At 40.4% G+C, this 14993-nt stretch overlaps 1 protein-coding gene across 1 annotated transcript; it reads left to right on the plus strand.

Annotated features, from left to right (window-relative positions):
• Positions 1-10063: 10063 nt before the first annotated feature.
• Positions 10064-13903, plus strand: LOC103705504 (protein WALLS ARE THIN 1-like). Its single transcript, XM_008789236.6, has 6 exons — positions 10064-10638; positions 10930-10992; positions 11091-11207; positions 11298-11715; positions 13188-13339; positions 13428-13903. The coding sequence occupies exons 1-6, from the start codon at positions 10430-10432 to the stop codon at positions 13627-13629; spliced, it is 1161 nt and encodes a 386-aa protein (XP_008787458.1). The 5' UTR covers positions 10064-10429; the 3' UTR covers positions 13630-13903.
• The last annotated feature ends 1090 nt before the right edge of the window (positions 13904-14993 follow it).

The following is a 14993-nucleotide window of genomic DNA, read 5'->3' on the forward strand; positions in this document are numbered from 1 at the left end:
TAAGATCTAGCAATATGATATAGAGATCGGAACAGTCCAAACCCCTTAGCGTTAGGGGATGGGCCTAAAGGAGGTGGGCCAGGCTTCCGCACGAAATTTGTTTGGCTTTGTTTGGGCTAAATGCAGCCTACTCAAAAGGGCCGAAAAAAAAACGTTGGCCTGAATCATTTTGTAGCCAAGGCGTAAGGCTAAGGTAGGCCTCTAAGCCAATTGAGTCAGTCCAACTGAATCGCATAGCTTCAAACGGTAGAACCATGGAACTACCAAGCCTTTGCTCGGACGGTATCATCCCTTACTATTTGGGCAAGGGAACAGGGCAGCAGAGCGTCCGATGGACATAAAGGGTGGGCATTAGCTCCTCCTAATCTAAATAATAAAAAAATGAAAAGAAAGAAATAAAAAGAAAGATAGACCTCTGGATTCCAGTATATTTTTTTTCCTAAGAGGGACGTTCCACGCAACTTTTGTGTGAATACATCCAACAGAGTTAGAAAGCAACATGTCTCAAAAAGCCCTCGGAGAAAACATCACATCGATCCGGAGCATCCCATCGGAGTGGTCAGCCACAAAGGAGACCATCCAATCTGCTGCCCATTCGCCTTCTGGTAGATGTATCTCACTCCAAAGAAGATGCATCCTCTTGCTGAACTCTATATGTCCTGAAGTAGGAGATGCGTACACCCCTCCATTGTCTGTCTCAGGATCTAGCCAATAATTGTAGTAGAGGCCTCCTTAACCAAGAGAGCACCAGCTCTCAGAGCCATGGAATACAGATTGTTGCTTCAAACAACTAACTATTAAGTGCAACATGTTAAGACCACGCGAACAAAATAAATAAATAAATAAATAAAAGGCCTTGAGATGCGAAGATTTTCTCTCGGTGCCTGAATGGAACTCAACAGATATTTCAAAAAATCTGTGGAGGTTCGGAGATATGCTATATTCTTTTGTGACACAAGAAGGAATAATTAAATGGTTAGTTTGTTACAATCTCGACCCTTGGACTGATAGCAATGGGATTGCATGTCCTATCTTTGCAGCCAACTAGCAATCTTCTCTCTTAATCAATTGTTGCAACTGATAAATCAAAACAAATTTTTCAAGAAAAAAAGAAAGAAAGATACTTCTCTTATTCAATGCTTGTCACAAATAAATCGGCACTACTTACACAAAATGTTGAGATTTGAGATCCGACTGTTGGAATTTTCTCATGCTCGCGTCTTACTTTGATCTAGCTGACCTATTTCAAAATGGCACAAGGCTTGCAAGAATGCTACCAACCAGAACTTATCAAGCCTAGCAGGCAGCTTCACGGTTGTGGTGGGCATTACTTACCGAGTCCACTTATGATACAATCATCACATGTTTAGGGAAACAATATTACTTGAAATTAATCTTAAACAACAATCGAATTTTCTAAACATGCATGTAATTAATTGCACCTCAGAAATGTCCAAAGATATTAATGATGATATTAGTGCTCAGATAATGACTCATTGCAAGGCAATGAAGGACATCCATGCACACGGGGCAAAACATGCATGCCTTGACGTCCAATGGGTCAATTTTCTTGTCATTTAGTTGCGAAGTGGCCAGAGAATCTCTCTGTCACACGAAGAGGCCAAACAGAAGTCATCAGAAGATCTATGGTTTGCCTTGCCCCTAGGAGTCAACCTTCCAACCTCCTAACAGGATATTGGTATATAATAAATTTCATACTGAGCCCCGAAGTGGCGAACTCAATTTTATTCTGACAAAAGGCAAAAACGATTATTATGACAGCTTAAAAAAAAGGGGCTTACAACCGGTATCCTGACAGAAAGCAGCTTCACAACTAAGGACGCAAATGGGTTGAATTGGCCCATGACCCAACCCGACCCATTCTTGAAGGCCTACGGGGCTAGGTCGGTTTCAAATATTAGGCCCATGAAATGTTGGGTCTGGTTTTCATAAATTTTGATCTAACCCAATCGATCTTATATGTACACTATATGGTTCTATAATTTTAGAGTTTCCTATTAGTTACCCAATCTAGCTTGATCTGACTTGACCCAGCTAGAATTGACTAGAAGACAGTATTCCAAGTCATTTCTTCTTTTTCCATATTATGAGACAAGAACAAAATTTTCTTTTACCCAATCGAAACGACCTGTTGAGTCTAAAATACTTTTCATATACCCAACCCAACCTAATCATCCATTACATTGGGTCCAAGTCCAATATTAGGACTCATACATGAAATCGGGTTAGATCGGGGCCAAGCATATCCTATTCTGACTCGACCCATTGGCATCCCTATTCGCAACTTACCCACTTGGTTTATTACAATCACATGCTTACGAAAATAACAGAACTTAAAATAAAGTTTTAGAATTAATCTATCAAGTGATTTTTTTGGTGCATATTTTATTATGCTACTCAAATGACCAAACAAGAAGCTTTAGCTGCTTGATGGCAAATCTAAGTTCGTATATCAAATTTTCCCTCCCCCCTTTCCTTCGGAAACTCAAATCCCTGAGCAAAGCCTATTGAATAATTGGTGGCAACAAGTAATATGCAGATATCACCTCAGACAATATCTTGTGAGAATGGCAATCGTAGGGTGGTGGAAAATCAACAAAAAAAATTCTCAAGCTCAACAGTACTGTCTTGCCAATCTAATATTCAACCACCTCATGTGCATTGCACCAGAAATCATTACACCGATCTCCTCATGACATAGGGCAAGAAAATCTTAGCATCACTTGGCATTACTCGATGTCTTTACCCAACCAATCATCATGGTCTTTTAAGTGTTGATATCGCAGCCAATACTAGGATAAACCGAGTCATCAGCTTATTTCAAACACGATATAAAGCGAACGGTTTCATGATCATTTGGATAGCAAAGTAATTGAATATCCCAGCCAATAAGCAACCATCGTCGCAGTGCAGGTCACATGGTCCGAATAGACGAGCACGGAATAGCACCAATTAAAATGTTAGGGAGATGGACCCAGGGGGGGAGCCTGCATTGCTTTGAGTCTTCCAAGCAATCATCAAGTCAGCTTATTAGAGATGGAAAGCTAAGCTTGGGTCCATCATTTGGGAGTATAGGCGACTTGGTGCTCGAAACTGAGACCTTTATGTCCCTGGCAAGGACAGGGTTCAGCACTATCACAGCTAAAACTGACTCGAATTCCATCACTTGTACATGCATGTCGTCCGCGCCCACGCCCGACACCCATCAGTGCTATTCCGACTAGGTGGTGACCCTACGCGACATATCCTCCCTAATCCCAGATATCCAGAGTTTGCTCCCCATGACACTAAAGGATTGGTCCGTGTGGATTGCAATTTGACTTGACATGTTCCAAATTTCAATGGAAGTGTCGCCCGCAGAGGGGTCGATATCATGGCTCTCCAAACACTATCTCAGATCCTGGATAACGATTAACGACTAACGAGGAATCTGGCCTCGAGATGGGACGATATCCCGGCATCTTGCCTGCATTCGATCTGGGAGATTCGCATGATATCCCCTCGCAGCCTCCGGTGGAATGTGCTATCCATCTGGGGGAGGTATGATGGTACGTCTTTGGCTTAGTCTCCTTCGGGGGACCCAAGGGGATGCCAAAGTTGGTGCACCAAAGTGGCCTTCGGCCTCGGCGCTGTAGCTTTTTGACCCTAGGACTGTTGATGCGGAATTAGTCAATTTAGGGATAGATAGGGTTTGGTTAACGCATGTCTCAAACTTTAATTTGATGTGTCTAATAGGAATGCACCGCCACGAAGTGGTGGACCTATTCCTCTATGGATTAGAATGTCTTATATTTCATGATTTGCTCTTTTGACTCCTTTGAATCACATCAAAGAAAAAAAGCATCTAAAAACAATTATTGATTAGATTGAGGAGCTAGGTAGATATAAACTAGCATCCTATCCTACTTGCTTCATCAGTTGAACTACTTGGTAGTTGGCACCCCGAACCTAGTCAATAATTTTAAAATTTTAGTTTGAAATTTAAATTTCAGCCATGCTCTTGGCTTCTATTAGTGCAAACTGCACACTAGAAGTTCATGGAGCCTACTTTTTCCCGGCTTGTTCAATTTAGCATTCAATTATGCCATATGTGTATCATATCAATTCCTAGGAATTATAAAAATTCCTTACATTTTGCGGCAACTAAGGAAACTTGACATGCACATAGCAATCCCTTCATCTCAAGATACTCCTCTCCTATTATCCACTATTTCTGGGTTGTAGATCCCAATAGATTCATTTTAATCTACTCAATGAGAGATTACTCAAAGCAATTCATTATGCAAATTACCTTCTCATTTGCAATTCTTTTGGATGGGTTTGGGCACGCTTAGAGTTTCTCTAGTCTTAGTCTTCATTCAAGCCGGAATTTATCCACTTATACTGTCTAAATCAAGATACGCCATATCGTACGGAATCGAATGGTATGAAGCATATCGTAGCATACCGATTCAATACCGGTATATGTGGTACGGGGGACATACCGGTACTCGGTATACTGAACCGACCTCCATATCGGACATTCCGATACAGTAACAAGGTGGCACTGGTACAGGATCCAATACCAAGATGGCATACCTTAGTCTGAATGCTTAAATTTTTTCGAGGAATTGAAGCTGTATGCAGCATGCAAGAGGACGGGGCGAATACTGTGAGAATTTGCAAAGGTTGCATCCTTAAGATTCCAAGACATGGTTCGGAGGAACAAACTTGGGGTCATTGTCATGGCCACGAGTATTTGCGAGCATGCATTGAGGTTCAGACAGGGCAAAGCATGCTTTGCCGTTTTGCCGTCCGCTTGTCACTCTTCCACAGTGACACTGAGAACAACATCGCCTCACCGAGTGGCCCCAACCCAAAAAAAAATGTCATCAGAGGATCCATAGTGCGCCTTTCCCACTAGAATATTTTACCTAATTCCATCCATCCTCAATGACACAAGGATATTCCAAGTGCTTGCTGGTACCCACAGGGAAAAAGTATCGTCCTGCAGGTGGTGAATTTTAGATGGAGAGAAGTTCGGTAATTGCTAAATATTGTTTGGTACCACATTAGTAGATCAGCAGTATACGATGTTAAGGGAATTAGGCTTTGTTTTATCCGGGATTAGTTAGCATAATTCAGACTGGGATTGATGGAAGCTTTAGCAACAACATATGAGTCCATGCCTGGAGGATTAAACATTGTCAAACTGTACTTGATCTCAAGTTTTCATCTGCTAGGATGTGACCTTCCCTTCTCTTCACTAAATTCATAAAGAGCACCTTCGTTATGCATTGATTTGGAACTCTATGGCTGATTAACTTGGCACGCAATCTACATGTGACATGGCACTGTCGGATTGCAACAATTTGGATTACTTGGAAAGAGACCCTTACTAGTGATTTGGCGAATATTCAGCAAAGTTCGCATCCTAACGTCATCAAATCGTTTTCTTCTTTAACTTTGAATTAATTATTTTTTGCCTTGATTCTTCCTCAATAATTCACTACCGACAGAGCTCGAGAAACTTTAACCACTATACTTGGGAAAACTTCTCTCATGTGAAGGTTAGCAACCCATTGTTCTCGTGTGTATGATATCAAGTGACTTACACCAATGGTTAAAGCAAAACAAAGACATCGGTAGAACGAATCCAAGAAAAGATTGCGTACCAACCAGCACTATCAATGGCAAAGAAAGTTGCCAGATCCTATCACCAAGGAAATGGATCTGCACCCGAGTTAATAAATTTCAATGAGCTCATCTTGTACATGAATGATGCCATTCAAATTGTATTAGAATCCATCAACCAATCACCGCTTCACCGGCCAACATCCTTCTTCGTTTAGCAAGGGCTTGGTTGTGGCTGTGAGTACTTATGCGGACATGTGCTTAGTCTTATATTAGTTATTTGTTGGATAAATTTTAGGTACTTATACAGATACCTTTCGGCTAGATGAAATTCTGATTTGTTATACTAGTATTCAAAACTTAGTGGTGGGCTTTCCGCTGTATTTCATCAAAAATAAACTGGACCATTAAGGTCAAAAACATCAACATATATTTAGTGGAGCCAAGAAATTTCCATCCATGGGCACACCAAAGCCTGATTAAACCCGCTAAACAAAGAGCAAAGCCGAAAGCGCCAAGAGAAGAAAGAAAAGGCCAATGCTGCTGCAAATTAAGCTGTATGTGCTGCCACCTTTGCATTAAACAATCTCTTTCATGTGGATCCTCATGAACACACAAACACCTCACCAACGAAACGAAACGAAACGAAACACAAAGCACCAGCCGAAGAAGGTTAAGAAAAGCTTTGCACCAAGGAGAGTAGATGGGATGGATGTCAGAACTCGGGTGGAGGCTTTTCTTTATAGAGGCAAAAAGCAAGGGAATGGCAGGAGATTTAGATGCTCGACCGGCGCAATATAAAATAAGGAGCCATGGGAGGCCTTTGGAGATATACAAATGATGGCTTGTCTCGATCGGGGCGGGCAGGCTGTCCCTTAAAGCAGGAGATCGGCTCGGCACCTGAACACGGCCGCAAGCGGATGCGAGGAAAAGAAGCCCACCCACGCCCGGGGAACGACAACTTTGGGAGTGGGAAGCTTGGGGGTACCATTAAACTATGGCTCCTCACCGACCTACCAAAGTGCTGCTGCTCTAGTTCTTGATCTTCGCAAAAGAAAAGAATAATAATAAAAAAAACAAAGGTAAGAGAGGGTCTAATATGTTGAGTTGCTTATTAATGACAAAGAACTTCTATAATATGTTTAATAAAAGTTGAATAATAAGTATTACCTTGCTATCAATCTAGTATAAGGGACATTTTTGTAGAAAAAACGCCTATTATTTATGATATTTACTACGATCTATATAAAATAATATTTTTAAATTTATTTTTATTATATATATAATAATTATTTAACTTGATAAAGTCTCGAAGAATGCTGCTAATTTTTAGAAGAAAACTAACATCTTTTTTTTTTTTTGTATATCGGCAGCTCACACTAGTCGCACGTTAGCACTATCATCTGAATCAAAAGACAAAATACTATATAGAGGTAGAGGAAAAGAAACAAAACGAGTTCATATAATATCTCTAGAATGATGAGCAGCAAAAGAGACGATTCAATTAGCAGCTCAAACTGATATCTCTAGACTAAATAAAAAAAAATAATTCTTATTTTGTTAACAATGATTTGAGAAAAATATATTATTGGTTAATCTATTATTCAACATTATTTAGTTAATCACTACTCTAAAGTGGAGTGAATATACAAACAAGAATCATTATTTTTGTAATAACGGTTATGGAAGGGAGCCGTTGTTAATTCAGGGATACAGGCCGTATTTGAAAGTTTGGCGATGGAAAAAAAAAAAGTGAGACCTCGCCTCGCCCTCCGAGGTAATTCTCATGATTTCCACCAAACGGTGGCGAGCCAATAAGGGAACAGGGATACTTGAAGCGTGTGATTGATTCTCTAACAACGACAGTTAAAGCGTGTGAATTCTCTCACTGAGAAGAGGGAGAGAGAGAGGGAGAGGGAGAGGGAGAGAGAGGGAAAGGCGTTGGTGATCGAGTGTGGCAATGGATTTTAATCATGAACTGTGAAGGCCATTATGATGCGGCTCCAAGGCTGCTCTCTTTTCGGCTCCTCGAGTATTTTAACTCCATCCATACGATATTGTATTGTCCTGCGATTAAAAAAACATAAGTGGTGTAGAATGAGGTCCCTCTAGAGGTCCTTAAACTTTCGGCATTACACACAAGCTTGTCATTGTATGAAATCATATATATTTGGACATGAAAATAAGTGGTGACGATGGTATCTTTATTAAGAACTTCAGACTTATTTGATTTACGGAAAGAATATTTTTCACCAAAATATTATTTTTGAAAAGTTGATTTTCGAAAATATGATGTCTGAAAAAATGGTTATATCATATTTGGTTGATTATGAAAAAACAGTATATTTACGAGTGGCTTATGTTTGATCGAGATCTATTTTTTTTGAAAAAATATATAAAATATCTATTATACCTTTAATAAAAGCAAAAACTTTATTCATGAATTTTAATAGTTTAATAGTAGTTTTGAAAAAAAAATTCTAATTTCCAAATGATGAAAAAGTAACTTTTCTATGTCTCTCATGGATTTTTCTTTTCTATAAAATATGAAAAATTTATTCCTATAGAATGTTACCTTTTCATCTCTTTTTTTTTTTTGAAAACTCCAACTAAATGAAAAGTCTTTCTTCATTTTTCATTGATCACAATTTTTTTCTCTCTTTTTTCGCTAACCAAACGAGTCCTTTATGTAGATTTGCTTAGCTAGTTCATCATTGTAAATTTACAACCCTATAATATCAAAACTGATAATATTTTTTTATTATCAAAAATATTTATCTTTAAAGCTAAAGAATTTTTAGAGCATACGATCCCTAAATATGATATATTGATGACTTAAGCTTATTTGTCTTGTTCCATACCATATCTTGTCATCAATGATGGTCAAGAACTTAGTCGCTAGAGCTGCTCAGCATTCCACTTTATTATCCATCATAAATCAGTGTCCAGTGAGATAATGTCACCGTTGGCTGACACATATTCAAATACTAGTCAGGCCACCATCTTTGAGCCTGAACTACGCTTGACACATTATGGACATTAGTAAAAGGCAAAAGAGATGGATATAGTGTTGATTTACACTCCTACTCATGGATAGCACGATGATACTGCAATCTAAATTACACGAAACTCTTTTAAAGCTAATTACTAAATATGAAATGTCTAGGAAAGAAAGAATCTATTTTTACTTAGAAAAAAAGGAGTATTTCTTTTGAATTTTAATAAAGGAAGGACATAAAAATATTGGGCTTTTCCAAATGTAAAAGTTAAGATTGTTTAACTTGATTCAACTATAATTTAGGGTTTAGCATCTACAAAGGTGTTTACTATGGAGTAAACAAATTATACAATGAGTTGCTCATCATGATAATCTATCTATTTATCTACATATATCTATCTATCTATCCATCTCTCCCTCTCTAACAAACACACACACACACACACACACACACACACACACACACACACACACACACACACACATATATATAAGCTTTTATACCATTGGTGTAAGGTCACAAGTAACAGCTACAAGATATAGTAAGTTATTTTTTTATTTTTTTAGTAAATTTGAGCTTTGATATTATGTTAATTAACTATAACTCATATTTTAAGTCGATAAGGAAAAGATCAATCATGGAAAGTTATAGTGGAGTATCATGCGGCTGCCACAGCCATAAGAAGACAAAACTATATCTATATTAATGACTACCATGGCTATTGGACAAGATATATAATAGTGAGATAAGTTATATTTATGAGTTATTCTAAAATATATTCATATATCATGAAGGGACTCCCAAGAAATTGATGCTATTTGATCAATCAGTCTAGTCTTGATTGGTTGGCATTTCTCTTCCAATAAGTTTCAGAGTCCAAAATCTATTGAGCTTCCAGTAAGTTTAGGGTACAAAACCTAATGGACGACAACCCCATCATGTTGTTTTCTGAAAAGAGAAAAAATAGCGATCCTACCTGGCTCATATAATTAATGCTCCAATATCTTTTGTCTACAAGTTCATGAATATTAAGCATCTCATATAACAACAGTTCAAAGCCAATAATCTAACACTACTTTCGTTATGATATCCTATAAATTTAACAACCATCTATATGACGTTATATGTATCTTCATGGTGATGCCTTCAAACTCTTAGGATGCTGTATCATAAAATATTATTTCAAAGCATATATGGGGGCTCTTCTTGACCCCCTCGTGCGTGCTATCCTATTCTCCTCCTCAATTATCATCATCAGTGGCATGGCGCCGGCAAAAGGATACGATCGGCATCCCCCCTTAGTGCGCTCGTTGCTATCTTGTCTGTCGGACCTGTAAAGAGAAATACGCACTCGCCTCTGTTTCATACGCTGCAAAATATCTACTACCACACCATACTTATAATACATAGTTGCACCAGAATCTCGCCCTCTCTCTCTCTCTCTGTGTGTGACTACATACTTGAGTGTTTGTTATAATGCGTGAAAGAGAAAAGAAAGTTTTTACCCCAAAGAGAGAGAGAGAGAGAGAGAGAGAGAGAAAGAAGAATGTGGGAGACAACCAGAAAACAAACTGTTGATATAACGTCTTTTTAGAGGGTGACCGTGGGGGCTACTCCACACTAACATAGGCCAAGAAGCCCCACGCCTTCCTTATGCTCCTTTCCTCCCTCTCTCGCACATATTTAGAGACCCCCACTACTCCTCACTTCTCTACATCCTTCCTTCACCCCTCCGCACTCTATTCTCTTCCTCCCTGTCTCTAGTCTCTTGTGGTGGTGGTGGTGGTGGTGGAGAGATGGCGGATGATGCGGGGAAGAAAGTATGCGGCGTGCCGGAGAGGGTGCAGCTGCATGTGGCCATGTTGGCCCTGCAGTTTGGGTACGCAGGGTTTCATGTCGTCTCCCGGGCGGCCCTTAATATGGGGATCAGCAAGGTGGTGTTCCCCGTCTATCGGAACATCATCGCCTTGATCCTCCTCGTGCCTTTTGCCTACTTCCTCGAGAAGTAAGATAGCTTTTGCAAGCACGTCCGATTCTTATTTTGACACGCGATTCCCTATTTTGAAAAACTGTCCTCAGTTTGCATGAGCTTAAACTATGTGACCAAGAATATTCATTTTACGTTCTCGAACTCAACATCGATTTTAGAGAGTTGACGTCAGTTTAAGAGTCGATCATAAACCAGACAAACCATATATTGATTCATGAAGATGACATACAGATGATAAGACTTGCCTCTTAAAGTTAATTAATTAAGATCCTTATTAGCTCTCGTTCCGCTGTTCGTCTGTAACAGGAAAGACAGGCCACCCATTACACTCAACTTCCTCGTTCAATTCTTCCTCCTAGCGTTGTGCGGGTACGTAAGATCAGATTACCATTATAAACTGCTCTCTATTTTTGTTAATAACTCAGTTCTGATTTGGAGATCTTTCTTTGTGCGTTCCTCCATGCAAGTATAACTGCAAACCAGGGCTTCTACCTACTAGGTCTTGACAACACCTCCCCTACCTTCGCCTCCGCCATCCAGAACTCCGTCCCCGCCATCACCTTCCTCATGGCCGCCCTCCTCAGGCAAGCCCACATCACCTCTATCTCTCTTTCTCTCTCGATCAACTTGTAATCTCCTCAACACGTAACATTTTCGATCCACTCTGCTAACAGGATAGAGAAGGTCCGCATCGACCGAAGGGACGGGATTGGAAAGCTGACGGGCACGTTAGCGTGCGTCGCAGGCGCGTCGGTCATAACACTGTACAAGGGCCCGACCATCTTCTCGCCATCTCATGCCCTGAACCAACCTAGCCCTCGCTCCACGCCGACAATGCTGTGGCTGGGTGACGCCCAGGGGAAGAACTGGACACTTGGTTGCTTATATCTCATCGGGCACTGCCTGTCGTGGTCGGGGTGGCTGGTGCTCCAGGCGCCGGTGCTGAAGAAGTACCCGGCGAGGCTGTCGGTGACCTCGTACACATGTTTCTTCGGCGTGATCCAGTTCTTGGTCATCGCAGCCTTCATCGAGAGGGATGCCGAGGCCTGGATCTTCCACTCTGGCTCCGAGCTCTTCACCATCCTCTACGCGGTAAAATTTCTTTCTTCTTTCCTTCTATGGCCTGATCGTCCTCTTTTTTTCTCCCTTCTTGAGTTGTGGGGCCAAAAAATAAAAGGGAAGAAGAGGGGTGCATGGATCTTAAAGCATGATGCTTTGAAAGTCGTGCATGCTATCGGCCTCGCTGATGTCGGCTTCCCTCTTCATGAATACATCCGTTGGTAATATAAAATCTCTGAAGAAGGACTGAGAAAAATAGAAAGCATATAGAAACTGGGAAGAAAAATAGCACGTGTTAACTCCAAGGATTTGTGAAAGAGAACGCGAACTCAAGGAATGTCGGAAGTCTAAATGACTGTAGCAGAATAACTTTGGACTAAAGATTAACCTTGCTTATTTCATTTTTTATTTATTGATTACTGGGGTAAGCATGGTCATCTCCTTTTACATTTACTAAACAGTGGAGATAGCCCGGTTAGACATTCCATATTGCAGGCGAAACCACCAAGTACCCTTCCATGTAAGTGGAAAAGTGGAAGGGAAAAGCTTTCGAAGAGGTTCCGATATTATATCATTCTTTAGAATCTTTAGTAGAGTCGGTTAAAGCTAACTTTGCATATATATATATATATATATATATATATATATATATATATATATATATATATATTCTTTTTAGAGGTTAAATATAAGACAGGGTGCACAAAGTTCAACCTAGTGGTCGACATAATTGATGAACATGACCTTTCCTTCTCATTTATTCTGCCCCCTTAATATTTTTTTATAACCATTTACAGTTGATTAGGCTCCATTGAACTTAGTTGGAGGGAGCCACAAGCACATCATCAGGAGAGGGGAAGTTCCTTTCCTTCAGTCATGCCTATATTGTTTCAATAGATAAAAGAGACTGTATTCCCTCCAAACCGAATAGAAGAGAGCGAGATGAGCACAAAACAGTTGGATATATATCATCCCTGTTTTTTTTTTTTTTTTTTTTTTTTAACTCATATACTTTTATTGTAAATACATCCAAAAAAGCCAAAAAATAGCAAGTTAATTTCGAAATGCTCTAAGTAGCTCCCTCTTATCAACTCAGAGTGGTCGGCCACATACGAGGCCACTCAATCTGCAGCTTCATTGACCTTTCTGAAAATATATTTAGCCTGGAAGGCAACGCATGCACATCTCATGGTGTATTTAGAGGGAGCATAAGCCAACAAACTCATCTCTCTGACATCATGGTGTATTTCCCGGACATGTTAGGACCACATACATGGTCACAACAATTTCCTATGATTCTTTGCAACATAGCAAATCTCTCAAGCTATGAAGCCAAAGTTGATATATATTGGTGGAGTCATTTTTTGGCACCTTTATGATTCTCAAAATCTAATGATATTAGTATATCTATGATCCCGACAAAAGGATTTCTAGTCACAGATGGAATTCATTACGTATATTAACACAGACAGCTATGCTAACATAGTACATGAGTTCCAATGCAGGGATTCATTGCTTCAGGGGTTGCCTTTGCGGTTCAAATATGGTGCATCGACCGGGGTGGTCCTGTCTTCGTGGCTGTTTACCAACCGGTCCAGACACTTGTCGTCGCTATCATGGCTTCGATTGCTTTGGGCGAACAGTTCTACCTTGGAGGGTACAAACCTATCCTAATTAAGGCATAATACCAGTGACACATGCAGTTATAACACTTAGAAGCTTATCTAATTCAACCCATCGTGCAGGATCATTGGTGCAGTACTGATCATAGCCGGACTGTATCTGGTCTTATGGGGGAAGAGTGAAGAGAGAGCATTTGCTGCAAGGGAGGCTGCCGTCGTGGTTTCCTCCACTGGCGAAAATGATGGAATCAGATCAACAACTCCCTTCAAAGCTTCTTCCATTACTCAGCCACTGCTGCCGCCCTCGTCGCCGGAAAATGTGTGAGAGAATGCCCCCCTGGAGCAACCGTGGACTAATTCTAGTGTTATGCTGTGAAGAAGGAAAGAACAGTGTGTGCTCGAGAACAAAGGGTTAGATATGTTCTCTCAAGTTGCGTAGGCTATCTATTACTTAGGTTGATGGGGAGTGATCAGCGTGTAAATTAAAGCTAGCTAAGACCCATGGGGTTTGGTTTGTTTGCTATTGTTCTTAATTTCCTCCTATTGCTTGTACGTTGTAAACTTGCGGAAGAGAATCCTATCATCTATTTTGTCTTTTAGCCTGGTAAACTTTGGTAGCAAAGGAGATGCATTCAACGAATATTCATGCCAAGCCAAGTCACTAAACTGCTTTCCTACTATGCTCACAAAAGAAAAGGAAGGTGATACCTCAAGGAAGAGTTTTTAGGGTCGATTACTTGATATTAAAGAAGAAAAATAACAGCCGCGAGAAAGCATGACCTTCAATTATGGCATCAAAGTGGAGGTCCCAGAAGGCCTCAGAGTCGCCTATAGTCTCTATCATATCATGCACGACCCACTGACTTAAATAAGCTGTGCTGGTGCTCTCTTTCTCCAAGCTTGCCATGCTGCAGTTCTTTAGCTTCCATTACCTGGGAAATTAATTAAGGGTAACCTTCTTCCCTCGTCCCCAAAAGCAGGGCGTGCAAACTTTTCTCTTTCCTTGCATGGAATTCAACTTCAGCACCTTCTACGGACCTAGCAAGTTTCAGTCACTTTTTACCAGCAATCTGTCATAGATTTAGATTAGACTGTATGCCATTCTCCTATGTTAGTGTTCTACCTAATTAAAATGAGTAGAGCAAGAAAGTGGGTAGTGGCGACAAGAGTACGTAGCTGTTCCAGTGTTCACATGAATAGATGAGGAGAGGAAGAGAAAGAAAAGAAGGGTCTGAGAAACAACAAACTGGTGAACGGTAAGCCTCAAGGGCAGTTTCCCATTCGGGTCCCCCGCCCATGGGCAAATGCACTCCTGACCCACAACTGAAAAGACGTACACCACTCACCCATGACCTAACTCTGTTCAGCTTTTTCAACATATTGGCCAAATGCAAACTTGGCTACAACCCGGCATTTGGACGCCTTCATTTGGAGGACGTTCCCGATTCAAACTCTTGACAGATGTTTCTCCAGTTACCTGATCTTGGATAAGTATCTCATATTGATGGCAACCCTATAATTCTTATCAAAAAAATAGTACTGGTTACTTAGTTTCTGCCTTAAAGATCGCGTGCCTGGTGACAAGGTACTTAATTTCGCAAAAGAATTTCCACACAATACATGGAATTTGGCATACTGTGTGCTGTTTTAGTATTGTGGTTACGTGGCATACTAGGTACAGATAACTGG

Source organism: Phoenix dactylifera, chromosome 16 (assembly GCF_051530095.1).
Source record: "Phoenix dactylifera cultivar Ajwa chromosome 16, Ajwa_hap1_PhDact_Kaust_v1.1, whole genome shotgun sequence".
NCBI lineage: Eukaryota > Viridiplantae > Streptophyta > Magnoliopsida > Arecales > Arecaceae > Phoenix > Phoenix dactylifera.